A 20,266-nucleotide genomic window follows, 5' to 3' on the forward strand; every position below is an offset into this window, starting at 1 on the left:
CTGTGTCTGTGAGTCTATTTCTGCTTTGTAAATTCATTCATTTGTACCATTTTTTTAGATTCCACATATAAGTGATATCATATGATACTTATCTTTCTCAGTCTGACTTACTTTACTTAGTCTGATAATTTCTAGGTCCATCCATGTTGCTACAAATGGCATTATTTCATTCATTTTTATGGCTGAGTACTATTTCAGTGTGTGTGTGTGTGTGTGTGTATACACGTGTGTGTGTGTGTGTGTGTGTGTGTGTATATATATCCCCCACATCTTTTTTATCCATTCATCTGTTGATGAACATTTAGGTTGCTTCCATGTCTTGGCTATTTGAAATAGTGGTGCTGTGAACATTGGGATGCATGTATCTTTTCAAATAAGAGTTTTCATCTGTTCTGAATATATACCCAGGAGTGGAATTGTTGGATCATACGGTAACTCAATTTTTAATTTTTTAAGGAACCTCCATACTGTTCTCCCTAATGGGTACACCAATTTACATTCCCACCAACAGTGTAGGAGGGTTCCTTTTCCTCCTCACCCTCTCCAGCATTTATTATTTGTAGATTTTTTGATGATGGCCGTTCTGACCAGAATGAGATGATACTTTATTGTAGTTTTGATTTGCATTTCTCTGTAATTAGCGATGTTGAGAATCTTTTCATGTGCCTGTGGGCCATCTGTATGTCTTTGGAGAAATGTCTATTTACGTTTTCTGCCTATTTTTTGATTCTGTTGTTTCTTTTTTTTGATATTAAGCTGTATGAGCTTTTTGTATATTTTGGAAATTAATCCCTTGTTTCGTTGTATCATTTGCAAATATTTTCTCCCATTCCGTAGGTTGTCTTTTCTTTTTGTTTATGGTTTCCTTTGCTGTGTGTATAAGCTTTTAAGTTTAATTAGGTCCCATTTATTTGTTTTTGCTTTTGTTTCCATTACTATAAAAGACAGATCCAAAAAAATATTGCTGCAGTTTATGTCAAAGAGTGTTCTGCCTATGTTTTCCTTTAAGAGTTTTATAGTAACTGGCTTTACATTTCGGGCTTTAATCCTTTTTGAGTTTATTTTTGTATATGGTGTTAGAGAACAGTCTAATATTATTCATTTACATGTAGCTATCCAGTTTTCCCAGCACCACTTATTGAAGAGACTGTCTTTTCTCCATTGTATATTCTTGCCTGTTTTGTCAAAGATTAATTGACCATAGGTGCGTGGGTTTATTTCTGGGCTTTCTATCCTGTTCCATTGAACTATATTTCTGTTTTTTGCACCAATACCATACTGTTTTGATTACTGTAGCTTTGTAGTATAGCCTGAAGTCAGGGAGCCAGATTTCCTCTTGCACTGTTTTTCTTTCTCAGGACTGCTACTGGGGTCTTTTGGCTATTTGGGGTCTTTTGTATTTCCTTACAAGTTTTAAGATTCTTTTGTTCTAGTTCTATGAAAAATGCCATTGGTAATTTGATAGGGATTACATTGAATCTGTAGATTGCCTTGGGTAGTGTAGTCATTTAGACAATATTGATTCTTCCAATCCAGGAACATGGTATATCTTTCCATCTGTGTGTGTCATCTTCGGTTTCTTTCATCAGGGTCTTATAGTTTTCTGAGTACAGGTCTTTTGGCTCCTTAGGTAGGTTTATTCCTAGGTATTTTATTCTTTTTGATGTGATGGTAAATGGAATTGTTTCCTTAATTTCTCTTTCTGCTCTTTCATTGTTAGTGTATAGACATGCAGCAGATTTCTGTGTATTAATTTTGTATCCTGCAATTTAATAAATTCATTGATGAGCTCTAGTAGTTTTCTGGTAGCATCATTAGGATTTTCTATGTGTAGTATCATGTCATCTGCAAACAGTGACAGTTTTACTTCTTCTTTTCCAATTTGGATTCCTCTTATTTCTTTTTCTTCTCTGATTGCTGTGGCTGGGACTTCCAGAACTATGCTGAATAAAAGTGGCGACGTGGACATCATTGTCTTGTTCCTAAATCCTAGAAGAAATGCTTTCAGCTTTTCACCATTGAGTATGATGTTAGCTGTGGGTTTATCATATATGACCTTTAGTTTGTTGAGGTAGGTTCCCTCTAAGCCCACTTTCTGAAGAGTTTTTATCATAAATGGGTGTACAATTTTGTCAAATGTTTTTTCTGCCTCTATTGAGATGGTGATATGGTTGTTAGTCTTCAATTTTTTAATGTGGTGTATCACACTGATTGATTTGTGGATATTGAAGAATCCTTGCATCCCTGGGATAAATCCCACTTGATCATGGTGTATGATCCTTTTAATGTATTGTTGGATTCTGTTTGCTAGTATTTTGTTGAGGATTTTTGCATCTATGTTCATCAGTGATATTGGCCTGTAATTTTCTTTTTTTGTGGTATCATTGTCTGGTTTTGGTATCAGGGTGATGGTGTCCTCATAGAATGAGTTTGGGAGTGTTCCTTTCTCTCCAGTTTTTTTTGGAATAGCTTCAGAAGGATAGATGTTAACTCTTCTCTAAATGTTTTATAAAATTCACCTGTGAAGTCATCTGGTCCGGACTTCTGTTTGTTGGGAAGTTTTTTTTTTTTCGGTACGCAGGCCTCTCACTGTTGTGGCCTCTCCCATTGCGGAGCACAGGCTCTGGACACGCAGGCTCAGCGACCTTGGCTCATGGGCCCAGCCGCTCCGCGGCATGCGGGATCCTCCCGGACCGGGGCACGAACCCGCGTCCCCTGCATCGGCAGGCGGATTCTCAACCACTGCGCCACCACGGAAGCCCTGTTGGGAATTTTTTAATCACAGTTTCAGTTTCAGTACTTGTGACTGGTCTGTTCGTATTTTCTATTTCTTCTGGTTCAGTCCTGGAAGATTGCACCTTTCTGAGAGTTTGTCCGTTTCTTCTAGGTTGTCCATTTATTGACATATAGTTGCTTGTAGTAGTAGTCTCTTATGATCCTTTGTATTTCTGTGGTGTCAGTTGTAACTTCTCATTATCATTTCTAATTTTATTAATTTCAGCCCTCTCCCTTTTTTTCTTGATGAGTCTGGCTAATGGTTAATCAATTTTGTTTATCTTTTCAAAGAACCAGTTTTTACTTTCATTGATCTTTTCTATTGTTTTCTTTGTGTCTATTTCATTTATTTCTACTCTGGTCTTTATGATTTCTTTCCTTCTACTAACTTTGGGTTTTGTTTGTTTTTTCTCTGGTTGCTTTAGGTGTAAGGTTAGGTTGTTTATTTGAGATTTTCTTGTTTCCTGAGGTAAATTTGTATTGACATAAACTTTCCTCTTAGAACTGCTTTTGTTACGTCTCAAAGCTTTCGGATCATTGTGTTTTCATTTTCGTTTGTCTCTAAGTTTTTTTCTTTATTTCCACTTTGACTTCTTCAGTGATCTATGTTTAGTAACATATTGCTTAGCCTCCACATGTTTGTGTTTTTTACACTTTTTTTCTTGCAGTTGATTTCTCATCTCATAGTGTTGTGCTCAGAAAAGATGATTGATATGATTTCAGCTTTCTTAAATTTACCAAGGTTTGCTTTGTGGCCCAGCATGTGATCTGTCCTGGAGAATGTTCCATGTGCACTTGAGAAGAATATGTAGTCTGCTGCTCTCAATGGAATGTTCTATAAATATCAATTAAGTCTATCTGGTCTAAAGTGTCATTTAAGGCCTGTGTTTCCTTACTGATTTTCTGTCTGGATGATCTGTTCAGTGATGTAAGTGGGATTTTAAAGTCCCCCACTATTATTGTGTTACTGTTGATTTCTCCTTTTATGGCTGTTACCAGTTGCCTTATATATTGTGGTGCTCCTGTGTTGGGTGCATATATATTTACCATTGTTATATCTTCTTCGTGGATTGATCCCTTGATCATTATGTAGTGTCCTTGTCTCTTGTAACAGTCTTTATCTTAAAGTCTATTTTGTCTGGTATGAGTTTTGCTACTACAGCTTTTTTTTGATTTCCATTTTCATGGAATACCTTTTTCCATCCCCTCACTTTTAATATGTGTCCCTAGATCTGAAGTGTGTCTCTTGTAGACAGCACATATATGGGTCTTATTTTTGTATGCATTCAGCCAGTCTATATCTTTTGGTTGGAGCATTTAGTTCATCTACATTTAATGTAATTATCGATATGTATGTTCTTCTTGCCATCTTGTTAATTGTTTAGGATTTGTTTTTGTAGGTTTTTTCTTCCATTTCTCTTTTGTTCTCTTCCACTGATTTGATGACTATCTTTAGAGGTGTGTTTGGTTACTTTTTCTATTTTGTGTGTGTATCTATTGTAGATTTTTTTGTTGGTGGTTCCCATGAGGCTTTGATATAGCATTCTGTCTGTATACACAAGGTTTAAGTTGCTGGTCTCTTAATTTCAAATGCATTTCAAATATCTTGCATTTGTAATTTGTTCTCACGATTGCTGGTTTTGATATCATGTTTGTGTGTGGATATTTTCCTACCTTTACTGTATGTTTGCCTTTACCAGGGAGCTTTTTCATTTTGTAATTTTCTTGTTTCTAGTTGTGGCCTTTTTTTTCGCCTAGAGAAGTTTCTTTTACATTTGTTGTAACACTGGTTTGGTGGTGCTGAATTCTTTTAGCTTTTGCTTGTCTGAAAAGTTTTTGATTTCTCCATGTAATCTGAATGAGAGCCTTGCTGAGTAGAGCATTCTTGGTTGTAGGTTTCATCACTTTCATCACTTTAAATATATCATGCCACTCCCTTCTGGCCTGCAGAATTTCTGCTGAAAACTCAGTGGATAGCCTTAAGGGAGTTCCCTTGTATGTTATTTGTTGCTTTTCCCTTGCTGCTTTTAATATTCTCTCTTTATCTTTAATTTTTGTCATTTTGGTTACAGTGTGTCTTGGTGTGTTCCTCTTTAGGTTCATCTTGTATGGGACACTGTGCTACTTGGCCTTGGGTAACATTTTCCTTTCCCAGGTTAGGGAAGTTTTCAGCTATTATGTCTTTAAATATTTTCTCTGGCCCTTTCTCTCTCTCTTATCCTTCTGTCACCCCTATATTGAAAATATTTGTATGCTTGATATTGTCTCAGATGTCTCTTATACTGTCCTCATTTCTTTTCATTCTGTTTTCTCTTCAGTGGCAGTGATTTCTACTACTCTATCTTCCAGCTCACAGATCTGTTCTTCTGCCTCATTTAGTCTACTATTGATTCCTTCTAGGGTATTTTTCCTTTCAGTTATTGTACTCATCTCTGTTTGGCTGTTCTTTATGTTTTCTAACTCTTTGTTAAAAACTTCTAAGTTCTCACTCTGGCATCCATTCTCCTCTCAAGTTCTTTCCTCATCTTTATGATCATTACTCTTAACTCTTTCTCGGGTAGATTGCCTATCTCCACTTCACTTCATTCTTTTGGGGTTTTATCTTGTTCCTTCATCTGGAACATATTCATTTGCTGTCTCTGTTGGTATTTGTATTTTTATGTATGTGGCAGGGTAGTTACCTTTCTCGACCTTGCAGAAGTAGTCTTCTATAGGAGACGTCCTATGTGTTCCAGCAGTGCACTCCTGTCTTGTCACCCAAGCTATATGCCTGCACAGGTCCTTCTGTTCTGGCAGGCTGACTGTGTGGGTGGTCTAGTAGGCTTGGTTGGCCACTAGTCTATTTGGTTGCCAGGCACTGCCTTGTGTGGATGCTGCTGGCTGTTGTTTAGTGGAGCCTGGTCGTGAGGCAGCTTTTGCAGAACCTTAGCGGGTCCTGGGGGTAGTGCTGGCTCACTGGTGGCTGGAGTCAGGATCCTGAAGACTCTGGAGTGTTGCCCACCTACTGGCAGGTGAAACCAGATCCTGGGGTTAGTGCAGGACTACTGGCAGACAGAGCTGGGTCCTGGAGCCTGGCTTCAGGGCCCAGGGATACCAGAGCTTGTTTTAAATCTGGTGTTGGGGGGCTGGCTCCTGACACAGTTGGGTATGGGGTCTAAGGTGTCCCAAAGGTTACGTTAGCCTGCTAGTGGGCAGGTCCAGGGCCCAGGCGGTCCCAGGGTAGGGTCTGGCTTGCTGTTGCTGGACTCAGTGTGTGACCTGTGGTATTGTAGTTTTCTTGCTTCTGGTCTGGCCCCTGGTGGATGAGGTGGTCCAGAGGCTTGTGCAGGCTTCCTGGTGGGAAGGACCTGTGCCTGCCCACTCGTGGGTAGAGCTGGGTCTTGGCCCTCTGATGGGGAAAGCTGTGTTTAGGGCCTTGTCTGTAGGTGGCTGTTTGTTCAGGAAGTCTTTAGGCAGCCTGTCTGTTGGTAGGTGAGTCTGTGTCTCTGTTCAGTTAGTTGTTTGGCCGGGAGCATCCCAGCACTGGCACCTACAGGGTTTTGGGTGGGTCCAGGTCTCGGTGATAGTGAGCTAAGATGGCAGCCTCCATCAGCTCACACAGCTGAATGCCCTCAAATGTGTCTGTCACCAGTGTCCATGTCCCCAGGGTGAGTCACAGCCACCTCATGCCTCCCTAGGAGACTCTCCAAGACCAGTAGGTAGGTCTGACCCAGGCTCCTATCAAATTACTGCTTTTGCCCTGGGTCCCAGTATGCATAATATTTTGTATGCACCCTTTAAGTTTGAAATCTCTTTTCCCCCAATTCTGTGGGGCTCCTGCAGTTAAGACCTGCTGACCGTCAAAGCCAAATGCTCTGGGGACTCATATTCCCAGTGCTGGACCCCAGGGCTGGGGAGCCTTACCTGGCGCTCAGAACTGTCATTCCTGTGGGAGAGCCTTTGCAGTTTCTTTCGTTTTTTTTTTTTTTTTTTTGCAGTACATAGGCCTCTCACTGTTGTGGCCTCTCCTGTTGCGGAGCACAGGCTCCAGACACGCAGGCTCAGCGGCCATGGCTCACGGGCCTAGCTGCTCCGCGGCATGTGGGATCTTCCCAGACCGGGTCACGAACCCGTGTCCCCTGCATTGGCAGGCAGACTCTCAACCACTGCGCCACCAGGGAAGCCCTGCAGTGTATTTGTTCTCTACTTTGTGGGTTGCCCACCCTTGGGAGTAATGTGAGTCTGTCCCTCCTACTTGTCATTGTGGTTCCTTCTTTATGTCTTTAGTGGTAGAAGATCTTTTCTGGTAGGTTCCAGTCTTTTTCATTGATTGTTGTTCTGTAGATAGTTGTGATTTTTTTGTTGTGCTTGTGAGGAGGTGAGCTCAGGGTCTCTCTCCTCCATCGTCTTGGTCACTCTCTTTGGTCATAGCCTTCTAAATACTTTTACATTTATTTTCAGAATTAGTGTGTTGTTGAGACCCCAGACTCTTACTTCTCTTACTTCAACCTCAAGTTTTAACATTACTAATTCCATTATTTAGTTTAGTAACTTTCAAAATATTTGTTCACAGTGAGAAATCTACTTTACTTCATGTCACACACAAATGCATACATATATGTAATGCCTGCTTACATATGTATCTGAAATATCTTAATTTTGTGCAGAACCTGGCAATATTCTATTTTATTCTAATTTTTCTTTTCTTTTCCTTCTTTTTTTAAAGGCTAGTCATAACCCAGACATTGGTTTTAGACTCAGTTTGCAAAACACTGATTTAGTGAATCAGTGGTATTGTGGAGCTCAGTTTATGGTATTTAGCTTTATCTCTAGCCTCACTAGAAGTCACTTGTTACACTAAGAAAAGGAGGATCACTTCAAGTCATTTTTAGAGTCAGCATTACAATAAAGTTAATTAAATTACACTAAATTATAAGGAACCCTGGGCTTTGGAGTAACATGGAACTAGGCTCAAATTCTAGTCTTGCTGTTCTAAATCTGTGATCTTGGAAAAGTTACTTAACTTCTCTGAGCCTCAGTCTCTTCATCTATAAGCCAGATGTTAGAGAGGCAGTAGTAGAGAGGTTAAAAGCATAAATTCTTGAGTTGTACATCCTGGATTCAAAACTGAGACCTTGGATCTTTAACCTCTCTCTGCCTGGATTATCAGTGAAAGGGGAGAATAACATTCACCTCATAGTGTTCTGGGGACTAAGTGAACAGTAGGATGTGGCCTAATATATAGGAAGCACTTAGTAAAAGTTAGTTGTTGTTACGTGTTAAAGGAGATGATAGTAACTACTGAAGACTTATTTTGAGAACAGATTAAAATAATGAATATAAAGTCCCTACCTCAATGATTAAGCAGGTAGCAGAGTATAATTGAATGATTTAAACCTTTTCATATATTTAGTAGTTGGACATTTCTTATATCTATGTCATTACTTAACTCTGAAGCAGTTAAAATATTTTAGCATGAGTCTTAACCATATCAGTTATGCCAGGGATATCATAACATATGGGTAAACTACTCACTTTGGTATAAAATTATTTTGAGCTATTGCGGTATTCACATTTTTTTCATGCCTTTCCCTTTGTTTTATTTTCTAAGTCATGTTTTCCTTATTTTCTGTCCTTATTTACTGTATTCTGTAACTTATTTATAAATCATATCATTAAAAGCACAGATTTTTAACCACAAGGAACAGTTCATCTCAGATCCCTATTAAAACATGAGGGCCAGAGAGTAGCTTTGCCAAGGTTTTTTCAGTTAGTGGCAAAGCTGGGACTGGATCCTAGTTTTTTTGACTTCCAATTCAATAAATGTTTTTTTCTACAATACCAAGATGCATTTTAGAAATAAAGGGGTCAGACTTAGTATTTAATTTTAAATTTACCCTGACTTTCTTATATTCTTCCTTGAAATCTTGAAGGAAAATTTAAAGGTAATTGGGTCATTAAAAAGATCATCCCGTCATAAATTTGATTTCAGCAACATTTAGATTTGTTGCAGATATCCCTGTAAGATTGAGTTAAAAATTATTTTAACTCATCAAAATTATGCTTACAATTTTTTTTACATTTGTAACTATGTTGTGATAAAATGTGGTAAATATTGAACATTAGTATTGTGAAAAGCTAGCATATTGGTTTTGTAGGGCATGTAAATTTTACTTATATTTTTATTATTTAAAAAAATTCTTTAGCAGACTGCCTTAAATTCTCTATGGCCTTTGGGTAATTTTAATTTTTAACATTTGCTTTAACATTTTAGTATCGTCTATTCTAAATTATAAAAATTATCTAATTTGTGAATAATTCAGGTGCTTTTTTTTTTTTCACCATCATGCTTTGGACTTTGATTCATTCATCAGCCCTTAATGAAGGAATGGGGCAGGATATAGAGTTGGTGGAACTGAGATATTGAGTTTTTCTGATTGTTACCTTTAGGGTAAAACTTTCTTTGTAAGTCAGCAAAAGCTATTGAAATTAAAAATGCATGTTTAGGATCCTCTTTGGATGTTGGTTTTCTATAATCAAGTGTTTACTCTGTGCGAAGATATATAATTCTGTTGAAATTCAGTGGTGTACCAGAAGATGACATAGGGGCCTTGTGAGAGAAGACTCCAGCTGTGTCTGGAAGAGGCTGGCCTTGGTGGCAAAAAGATGGAGGCATTTAAGGTGGGAAATTCTGAGGGGGGCCAGCCTTGGCAGGGAGGGTTGTTTCTCAGAATGTGATGTATATTCTGAGGTTGCAAATCACTTGAACAGACATCCTGAGATTAGAGCACTGTTTGGGTCAGTGGTAGCATTTTCTAGGTACTTTTGACCCTTCCTTCATCTTTAAGTCTTATGTCAGCATTAACTAAAATTTGTGAACCATAAAATAGGAATACAATGTCTGATTTTTTTTCTGACTTTTGAGTTTAATTATATGAAGAATTTTAAAGGGTACATAAATGTAACCAGTCCTATCTTTAGTTGTATATTTAAATAATTTTCTTGACGATCAAATTTAGGACTTTTTTGGAAAATGTGGTTGTCAAATCTATATCTAGTCTGTCATGCACATGCACTTCCCCCTTGTTTCGTGACACTAGTCCAGACTTTTGTCCCCTTCCAACTCATGTACTGTGGCAACCTCCTAGTCAGTCTCCCTCATAATAGTTCTGATCCCTTCAAATGCAGTTTTCAACCTTTATCATTAAGAGTTTTAAATTATCTCTTTTGCCATGTATTCCTGCTTCATAGTGCTTAATTTACTGTGCCTGTCTCAAAAGACCTTTTTCCATCTAGTTAGTACCACAGTGTGACTTTCTAGTCACCTCCCCTCCCCATTCTAGTTAACCATCTCTTCACTGTTCCTCTCATGGTGCTCATTTTTTTACTACCCTGGACCATACTCTTTCTCCTCCCATCTTCCCTTCCTTTCCATTACCTTTTCTGAGCTCTTATTCTACACAGTATCTCACAATGCAGCACTTCATTATTTTGTGTATACGGAGTTAGATTACATCAGAGACTTCTGGAATTTCATCCCTGCATCTCAGTTCTTGCTATCTTTATAGTAAGTGCTCCATTAAAAAAAAAAAAAGTATTAAGTGAATAATCAAGGGATAGCAGCTGCAGAGGTAATGAAGAGTCCTTTTAAAACCAAGATGGATATTTTACTTTGGGGGGATGGGGGGAGTATAGTGTTTAAAAGTTGGAAGACTCTGAATGAGTGAGGGAAGCTATTTCCGATGCAGCAGAATTCTAGGATGAGAGATCACGGAAGACAGGTATCCTTAGACCAGTTGTTCTCAAGTACACAAGATATGTTCTTGGTGTCAAGTTTTATCTTCATTTCATTTAACACAGTGGAATTGTCTGAGAGTTGAAAAATTGTCTTTCTCACTGCCACCCATGCTGAGGTCCTTGGGAAAGGGAGGCATGGGGATGAGGAGTGAGGTCCAGTGGAAGACATATAAAAGTATCCGATTTCTGGTATCTAAGGAGAGAGAAGAAAAATAACCAGTAATTATGGTAGTAGAGTCCTAGGAGTCTAGTTTGAACAGCATTCTCAACTAATGCAGTAATTTAACTGATGAGTGACAGAGTGGTGGCATTCAGCTTGTAGTTTTATTTGGCCATACTTTCCACATTCTTTCTCCTGAGGAAATGCCCAAACGTGTAGATTCGAGTGACAGCAAGGCAGTTAAATAATCTAGGATATGAATGTGGTTTTGTTTTACACTCCAGCAGCTATAAAATCAGCAAAGAAAAATCTGGATCCTTTTTTCCCCTACATTTCTTCTTTGGTGTAACTCTGAATTAAAAGTTTAATTTAGGGATTATTTAATTCCTACCCTTTATCTTCATCAAGAATCTAGAAGCTTTTTATAACTGTAAAAAAGTTGCAATTTTCTTGAGCGTCTGCCAGTAGTGTACAGTGAAGCCAAAATTTATGTGTGGGAAAGTTGATTTCAATGAGGGTAATTTAGCTGAAGTTTAGTCTAAGAAACTAGTGTTTTGCTGCCAAGCAATTATTTGCATTTCTAGAAAATGACTTACACTTTTTACCAATGCCTTCCTTTCATCATAGACTAGTTGCTTAAGTTAGTTATTGTCACTAGTGGTATATTTTCTATAAAGGAAACTATATTCTTGTTTAATTTGGTTAACCTCAGACATTTTTAAAAAGTGTGTGAGGTTGAGTACTTCTATTAAATGTTGCCTTTTGCTTGAATAAAATCCACAGGAATTAAATCAACAGCTAGAGAAAAAGAAAGAAGTGGAAAAACGTGAAAAGAGAAAGATAATTGCTGAAGAAAAGCACAAGGAATGGGTTCAGAAAAAGAATGAACAGGTAAGGAGAAAAATGTGTGCCCACATACTGACGTTTCCTTTGCAAAGTCTTCTTCCTGTTACTCCTTGTCATTACCTATGTTTTCTCATTTTCTCTTAGATTCTTTCTTTCTTCTCTGACCGGATTTTTTTTTTTCTCCCCTCAGGGACATTTATCAAATCTTTTGCCCTTTGCTCTCTGCTTCTCTCCCTTCTCCCTCATGTGGCTTCCACTCGTATCTGACTGCAGGTAGTCATGAAGTTCGTATCTCCAGACCTGACCTCCCAGAGCCTTGGATTTTCATCTGTTAGGTTGGTAGGGACCTCTGGACCTGCAAATCTAAAACAACCCATTTTTATCCATTCTCCTCTGATAGAACCATCATTCTGACTCCTTGATTTCTGATATTAGTACTACTATCATCTCAATCACCTAGGCATAATCAGAATTCTTTTGTTTCTAATCATCCTCGCCTTTTCTTTACAGTCACCACTCTCCTGTTTGTGATCTCTTCCTGTCAGGTCTCATTACATTTTTCAACTTATTCATTTATTTCCCCATACTGAAATGTAAGCCCCATAAGGGCAGGGATTTCTGCCTCTTTTGTTCAGTTATCCAGCAGCTAGATCAGTACCTGATGCTTAAAAATGCCCCGAAATATGACTTCATCCTCTGTGTCCTTGCCAGACTAATCTTGCCAAAAAGTCAAGTGTCATCCCTCAGTTCAAAATATATCTTTCATGATTCCCCACTGTCCTCTGAATAACATTTGAACTGTTCTAGCCTGGTTGGTCAAATACCTTCTACTCTCTGCTCTCCGAGCCACGTCTCCTTCCACCTGTGCTGCCCTTCATTCCATACTGTCGGCTTCAGACTGGCATCTTTGGGGAGCACACTCAGGATAAGCATGGCCCATCTTCTTGGAGTATTAGTGTTGCTGGAAATTTTTGAAAGGAAAAATGTTAGTTTTATGTTAAAGCAAGCACAGATATTTAATAGAGTAGAACATAAATTTTATATTATTTTTAAAATACACAGTAGATTTCAAAGAAATCTTGGGCTTTGGACTGTACTCCCCAGCCCCTAGGAATATATGTTCATGAGAAGTTTTGAGAACACTTCTGTGTCTCACTTACTTTTTTTTTTTTTTTTTATGGTATCTCTTCAGTATGGGATCTCATCACATTTTCCACCCTACCTTTCCTTTTATTATCCAACTCAAAGTATTTACTACATGAAGCATTCGCTGATCACATGCTGGAAATTCTTTTCTTCTCTGAGTCCTTGTTTAATTTGTATCACTTTATACAAAATACAATGCAGTATATGATATACTTTGTTGCTAGTTGTATTATGCACGTTTTTACTTCCCTTGTAAGTTTTTTCTTTTTTTAATAAATTTATTTTTTGCTGCATTGGGTCTTAGTTGCTGTGCGCAGGCTTTTCTCTAGTTGTGGTTCACAGGGGCTACTCTTTGTTGTGGTGGCAGGCTTCTCATTGCAGTGGCTTCTCGTTGTAGAGCACGGGCTCTAGGCATGCGGGCTTCAGTAGTTGTGGCTCATGGAATCTAGAGCACAGGCTCAGTAGTTGTGGCGCACGGGCTTAGTTGCTCCGTGGCATGTGGGATCTTCCCGGACCAGGGCTCAAACCCATGTCCCCTGCATTGGCAGGTGGAGTCTCAACCACTGCACCACCAGGGAAGCCCCCCTTGTAATTTTAAGACTCTTAAGGATAGGAGCTATTTGGTTTTTGTGTTTTTTTGAAGAGTTATTTTTTGTATTACTTTTTATCCATTACAAGATCTAACTAACAATGCTTTGTAATATAGTAAGCATTTGTTTTTGGAATAAATGAGTGAATGAATAAATGTATCATTTTCCTTTCAGTTTTAATATAGTCTTGTATTAGATCTCAAATTAGAAATGTAAAAAAATATCTTGTCACTTTGTTTTCTGTTGTGATTTTTTTACACATTTAGAATGGTACTGCTTTTATTATTAATATCCAATTTTATGAATTCAGTCAAATGTTTAAGTTGTAAGACAAAAGTTTTAAATTACTTCTAACTTTTGGGTCCTAAATATTATTGAATGTAATGCCTAGTGGTATTAATAATAGTACTTAGTAAATAATTCCAATAAATTGAAGATGACATAGCTTTCTTCATCCAAGTATTATAAGAAGGAAATTGGCTAGGCATGTGTATGTTATAACCATAAATATATTTGTTCTTTACTTCAGAAGTAAATTATTTTTTTTAAGTTTGCTACATCCCATAATACAAGAAAGAGTTCTTTGTGAATAAATGCCAAAATCAAAATAAGCCTGGGTGACTACAACCAAGCTTTGAGTGATACTTTTTTGAAATTTATAGCTAGAAAATAAAAGTTTTGCATGTATTGAATAGTATGCTCTCTCCTCTAAAAGCTTCTCTTATCTTCTGGCTCCATTAAGCTCATTTTACCATGCTAATCAAACATAGTTGTTGTTTGTCTAAGAATGTAGAGATGATATATTCTCTGTTTTAATTAGTGGCAGTAGATCTAATCCAATTATTTGAGAAAAAATACTTCTTTCTTTTAGAGGGAAGTGGCTTGCCCTGACATAAATCACTAATTATCGAAAGCATGATTCCATAAGGTTGAGAAGAGTTTAAAAATGAACCTTGAGAAACTTACTTATTCTGCAGAATTCCTGTGCATACTAAGGAATAATTGATCACTCTCTCTTTTTTTTGCCTTAAGAACTATCAGATTTCTTATTTCAGTCTTGGTTGTACTTACCTCTATTTGTAAAGACTGCTCTTCTGGTTCTTCTCTTCCTGTCTGGCATCTAGCTTTTTTCTCTTCTGTTTACATTTCATGGTGTGTGGTCCTCTGCTGCTTCCAGCTTCATTCACATTTTAGATATATCTGTAGCATTATTTTCTCTAAGTCATTTTCACTGTGTTCTATCAAAAAAACAGACAAAAAGAATTTATGTATCCATTAGCAAAGCTAATTTCTTATATTGTGCTATAAATTGTTAAATCCTTTTCAAATAAATGGCTTATCACATCTGGTACTCTGACGTTTGTGTTGCCATGCTAATTCATTTTTTAGATTTGTTTTTTTTTACAATGTGTTACCACATATTTTGCAAAAGGGCATTTGCCTTCATTGTTTGAGAATTAAAAATAAATTTATTTTTAAACAGTTTTTTTAAACCATGGAACTGCTTTTTTAATGTAAAAAATTAATTCCAATCAGCAAAGTGTATGATTGATAACACTGTCATCAGTGCATCATTCATGCATTCAACACGTTTATTATGTGCCAGATACTATTGAAGGAACCAAAATAGAAATTCAGAAACTTTGAGTAGTCAGTTGGTTTGTTAGTTTCCCTTAGTTTGAAGAAACAAAGGTTCTCTCAGGGCACCATCTTACAAAAAAAGAAAAGATTTATTGTTATCCTCTGTGTGGTACAGCACTGCAGTGCCAGAAAATCTGAAGCCACTTAGTGGCCGGCTACTCTCTCTCAGCACTTCTCTCTGAATGTCTGCTCTGGTCTCCTTTTGCTAACTAAAGGCATTCTATCCTCTCTTCTGTAGTTTAAATGCTGCAGAGGGCCTGTCTGTCTGATGTTTTAAAATCAACTTCATTGAGCAATAATTTACATACAATAAAACACACCTATTTTAAGTTTGATGAGGTTTGACAAGCTTATGTACCTGTGAAACCAGCATTACAGTCAAGGTAGAGAACATTTCCTTCTCTCCAAATAGTTCCCTTGTGCTCCCTTGCATTCAGCCCCTGCTTCCCACCAACTAACCCCAGCTCTGAGGAAGGATAAGTCTGCTTTCTGTTCCTGTAGATTAGATTTGCCTTTTCTAGAATTTCTTATAGGTAGAATCATTCAATATATATTCCTTTGTGTCAGGCTTCTTTTGTTTTTAAAAATTGCCAATATTTCAGGTATTAAGATTGTTCCTTTTTATTGCTGAGTGATATTCTATTCTATGGACTACCACAAATTGTCTGTCCATTCACTAGTTGATGGATAATTGGGTTGTTTCCAGTTTTGGGATATTATGAATAAAATTCTGTGTCCACTTATGTACAAGTCTTTTTGTGGATACTTGTTTTCATTGCTCTTGGGTAAATGCCTAGGAACTGAATTGCTGGGTTGTATGGTAAGTGTGTGTTTAACTTTAAAAAACAGTTCGGCAATTTCTTATAAAATGTTTGTGCCATTTCTACATTCCTGCCACTATTGTCTGAAAGTTCCAAGTGTACCACATGCTTGCCAGATTCTCAGTCTTTTTAACGTTGTCATTCTATTAAGTGTGTAGTAGTATATCATTGTTGTTTTAATTTCCATTTTTGTGAGATCTAATGATATTTACCATCTTTTCATAAGCTTATTCTCTTTGTCTGCTAGGGCTGTCATGACAAAATATTGAATACCACAGATTGAGTGGCTTAAACTACGGAAATTTATTTTCTTACAGTTCTGTAAGCTGACAGTCCAACATGAAGGTGTCTGCAAGGTTTGGTTTCTCTTGCAGCTGCTCTCTTTGGATTGCAGATGACTGCCTTCTCTTCATACCCTCACATGGCTTTTTCTGTGTACGTGCCCATCCCTGATGTCTCCTCTTCCTCTTGTAAGGACACCAGTCCTTTTGGATTAGGGCCCCACCTGTATGAACTTGATTACCTCTTTAAAAGTCCTATCTCAAAACACAGTTACAGGCTGGGGGATCAAGATGGTGGAGGAGTAGGACAGGGAGCTCACCTACTCCCACAAAAACATTCAAAACACATCTGCAAATGGAACGATTTGCATAGAACATCTACTGAACGCCAGCAGAAGACCTCAAACTTCTGAAAGGACAAGAAAACATCCAAGTAACTGGGTAGGACAAAAGGAAATAGAAAGGAATCGGGACAGGCCTGTACCGCAGGGAGGGAGCTGTGAAGGAGAAAAGGTTCTCGCACCCTGGGAGTCCCTTCACTGGTGGGGGATCAGCCTGGATGGAGGCGGAGCTTCGGAGCCTAGGAGGAGAGCACAGCAACCGGTTTGCAGAAGGCAAAATGGAGAGTAACCTTCACAGAGGGTCGGCACCACCACCTTGTGTTCTCCAGCCTGAGATGCTCCTCTGTTGATGTGGGTGGGGACTGGGTGCTGAAGCTCAGGCCTCAGAGGTCAGACCCAGGGAAAGGACCAGGGTTGGTTCACAGTCTGCAGAGGCTAGCTTGTGGCAACTGAGGTGTACTCAGAAGAAGCTGGCGCCTGCCAGGAAAACAAGGTACCACTATTAGGGGCACATGAGGAGAGGGGCAGGACCACCATAAGAGCTTCTTTCCCTGTAAGTGCTCCCAGGCAACGGGACACTGCCTACAGAAGCTCTGAGTGTGGGCTCAAGTTACCACTGCAATCATAGGCAGTTACGGGCCACCACTACGAGATCCGCAAGAAGTTGCCAAGCGCTGCCCACACTGTCCTGGGAGTGCACAAGGGCTGCTGCACCTGCACACCCCATATCAAGGGGATAACAGCCAGCCCATGTTGAGGAAAGAGCAAACATCCAAACTAAAAGCAGCCCCTTGATTCTGGAAAAGATGGTGGAGTAGAAGGCCTTGAGCTCACCTCCTCTCATGAAAATACCATAATCACAACAAACTGCTGAACAACCATCAACAAAGAAGACTGGAACCTACCAAAAAAGATAGTTTACATTCAAAGACAAAGAAGAAGCCACAATGAGATGGTAGGAGAGCACTTTCATGACATAATCAAATCCCATACCCGCCAGGTGGACGACCCACAGACTGGAAAATAATTATATTGCAGAGATTCTCCCACAAGAGTGAAAATCCTGAGCCCCACTTCAGGCTCCCCAGGCTGAGGGTCTGGCATCAGGAGGAGGAATCCCAGAGCACTTGGCTTTGAAGACCAGTGGGGCTTGAGTGCAGGAGCTCCACAGGACTGGGGGAAACAGAGACTCCACTCTTGGAGGGCACACACAAGGTTTCATGTACACTGGGAACCAGCACAAAGAAGTAATTCCATAGGAGCTTGGGCTGGACCTACCTATGAGTCTTGGAGGGTCTCCTTGGGAGGTTGGGATTGGCTCTGGATCACTATGTGGGGGGCAAGGACACTGGTGGCAGAGGCCCCAGAGAATATTGATTGGCTTGAGCTCTCCCAGAGGTTGCCATTATGGCATCAAGACCTGGCCCTACCCACCAGCCTACAGGCTCCAGTGTGGGAATGCCTTAGGCCAAACAACCAGCAGGATAGGAACACAGCCCCACCCATAAGCAGACAGGCTGCCTAAAGCCATACTGAGCTTACAGCCACCTCTAAACACACCCTTTGACATGGTCTGCCCACCAGAGGGACAAGACCCAGCTCCACACACCAGTGGGTATGGACCAGTCCCACGAGGAATCCTGCACAAGCCTCAGGACCAAACTCACCTACCCGAGGGCAGACACCAGAAGCAAGAGCTATGATTCTGCAGCCAGTGGAAAGAAGACCACAAACACAGAAAGCTAGACAAAATGAGATGGCAGAGAAATATGTTCCAGACGAAGGAACAAGATAAAAACGCACAAGAACAACTGAATCAAGTGGAGATAGGCAAACTACCTGGAAAAGAATTTAGAGTAATGATAGTAAAGATGATCCAAAATTTCTAAAAAGAATGGAGGCACAGATTGAGAAGATACAAATGATGTTTAACAAAGAGAAGATCTAAAGAATAAACAGGTGAACAATACAATAACTGGAATGAAAAATACACTAGAAGGAAGCAATAGCACAAGAATTGAAGCAGAAGAATGAATAAGTGAGCTGGAAGACAATGTTGGAAATCACTGCTGCAGAAAAGAATAAAGAAAAAAGAATGAAAAGAAATGAGGACAGTCTTGGAGACCTCTGGGACAACATTAAATGCACCAACATTAGCACTATAGGGGTCCCAGAAGAAGACAGAAAGAACCTGAGAAAATATTTGAAGAGATTGTAGCTGAAAACGTCCTTAACATTAGAAAGGAAGCACTCAAGTCTGGGAAGTGCAGAAAGTCCCATACAAGATAAACCTAAGGAGGAACAAGATGAGACACATACTAATCAAACTGACGAAAATTAAAGACAAACTATTAAAAACAACAGGGAAGAGAAACAAATAACATACAAGGGAATCCCCATAAGGTATCTGCTGATTTTTCAGCAGAAAATCTGCAGGCCAGAAGGGAGTGGATGATATATCTAAAGTGATGAAAGAAACAAACCTACTACCAAGAATACTCTACCCAGCAGACTCATTCAACTTTGACGGATAAATCAAAAGCTTTACAGACAAACAAAACCTAAGAGAATTCAGCACCACCAAACCAGCTTTGAAACAAAAGTTAAAGGAATTTCTCTAGGCAGAAAAGACCACAACTAGAATCAAGAAAATTATGAATGGGAAAGCTCACCAGTTAAGACAAACATAAAGCAAAGGTAGGAAATCATCCACACGCAAATATGATATTAAAACCAGCAGTCGTAAGAAGAGAGTACAAATGCAGGATATTGATAACGCATTGGAAATTAAGAGACCAGCAAGTTAAAACAGTCTTGTACATATATAGACTGCTATGTCAAAACCTTTTGGGAACCACAAACCAAAATTCTACAATAGATACACACACGAAAAAGAAAAAGCAACCCAATCACAACGCAAGAAGATAGACATCAAATCACAAGAGAAGAAGAAGGGAAGAAAAAAGGCCTACAAAAACAAATCCTAATTAACAGAATGGCAGTAAGAACAGACATATCGAAAATTACCTTAAATGTAAATGGATTAAATGCTCCAACCAAAAGACGCAGACAGGCTGAATGTATACAAAAACAAGACCCATATATACGCTGTCTACAGGAGTCCCACTTTAGCCCTAGGGACACATACAGAGTGGATGTGAGGGGATGGCAAAAGGTATCCCATGCAAATGGAAATCAAAAGAAAGCTGGAGTAGCAAAACTCATATCACACAAAATAGACTCTAAAATAAAGACTGTTACAGGAGACAAAGAAGGACACTACGTAATGATCAAGGGATCAATCCACGAAGGAGATACAATTACAAATATGAGTGCACCCAACATAGGAGCACCTCAATATACAAGGAAGAGGGAACTTTCCTCAACATAATAAAGGCCATATATGACAAACCCACAGCCAGCATCGTCCTCAATGATGAAAAACTGAAACCATTTCCACTAAGATCAGGAACAAGACAAGGTTGCCCACTCTCACCACTCTTATTCAACATAGTTTTGGAAATTTTAGCCACAGCCATCAGAGAAGAAAAGGAAATGAAAGGAATCCAAATTGGAAAAGAAGAAGTAAAGCTGTCACTGTTTGCAGATGACATGACACTATACATAGAGAATCCTAAAGATGCTACCAGAAAACTACTAGAGCTAATCAATGAATTTGGTAAAGTAGCAGGATACAAAATTAATGCACAGAAATCTCTGGCATTCCTATATACTAATGATGAAAAATCTGAAAGTGAAATCAAGGAAACACTGCCATTTACCATTGCAACAAAAAGAATAAAATATCTAGGAATAAACCTACCTAAGGAGACAAAAGACCTGTATGCAGAAAATTATAAGACACTGATGAAAGAAATTAAAGATGATA

General features: G+C 38.8%; 1 protein-coding gene across 1 annotated transcript in view; it reads left to right on the plus strand.

The window, feature by feature from the left end:
* The window catches only part of CCDC34 (coiled-coil domain containing 34), a gene marked incomplete at its 5' end in the record, with an annotated part of 50,551 nt that overhangs the window by 7,815 nt on the left and 22,470 nt on the right, over window positions 1-20,266 (plus strand). Inside the window, one exon of the mRNA XM_082629209.1 lies at window positions 11,495-11,602. Within this exon, the coding sequence (XP_082485335.1) occupies window positions 11,495-11,602 (108 nt within the window). The remainder of the gene's footprint in view (window positions 1-11,494; window positions 11,603-20,266) is intronic.

Source organism: Mesoplodon mirus, assembly GCF_964341445.2.
Source record: "Mesoplodon mirus genome assembly, chromosome: 7".
Taxonomy (NCBI): domain Eukaryota; kingdom Metazoa; phylum Chordata; class Mammalia; order Artiodactyla; family Ziphiidae; genus Mesoplodon; species Mesoplodon mirus.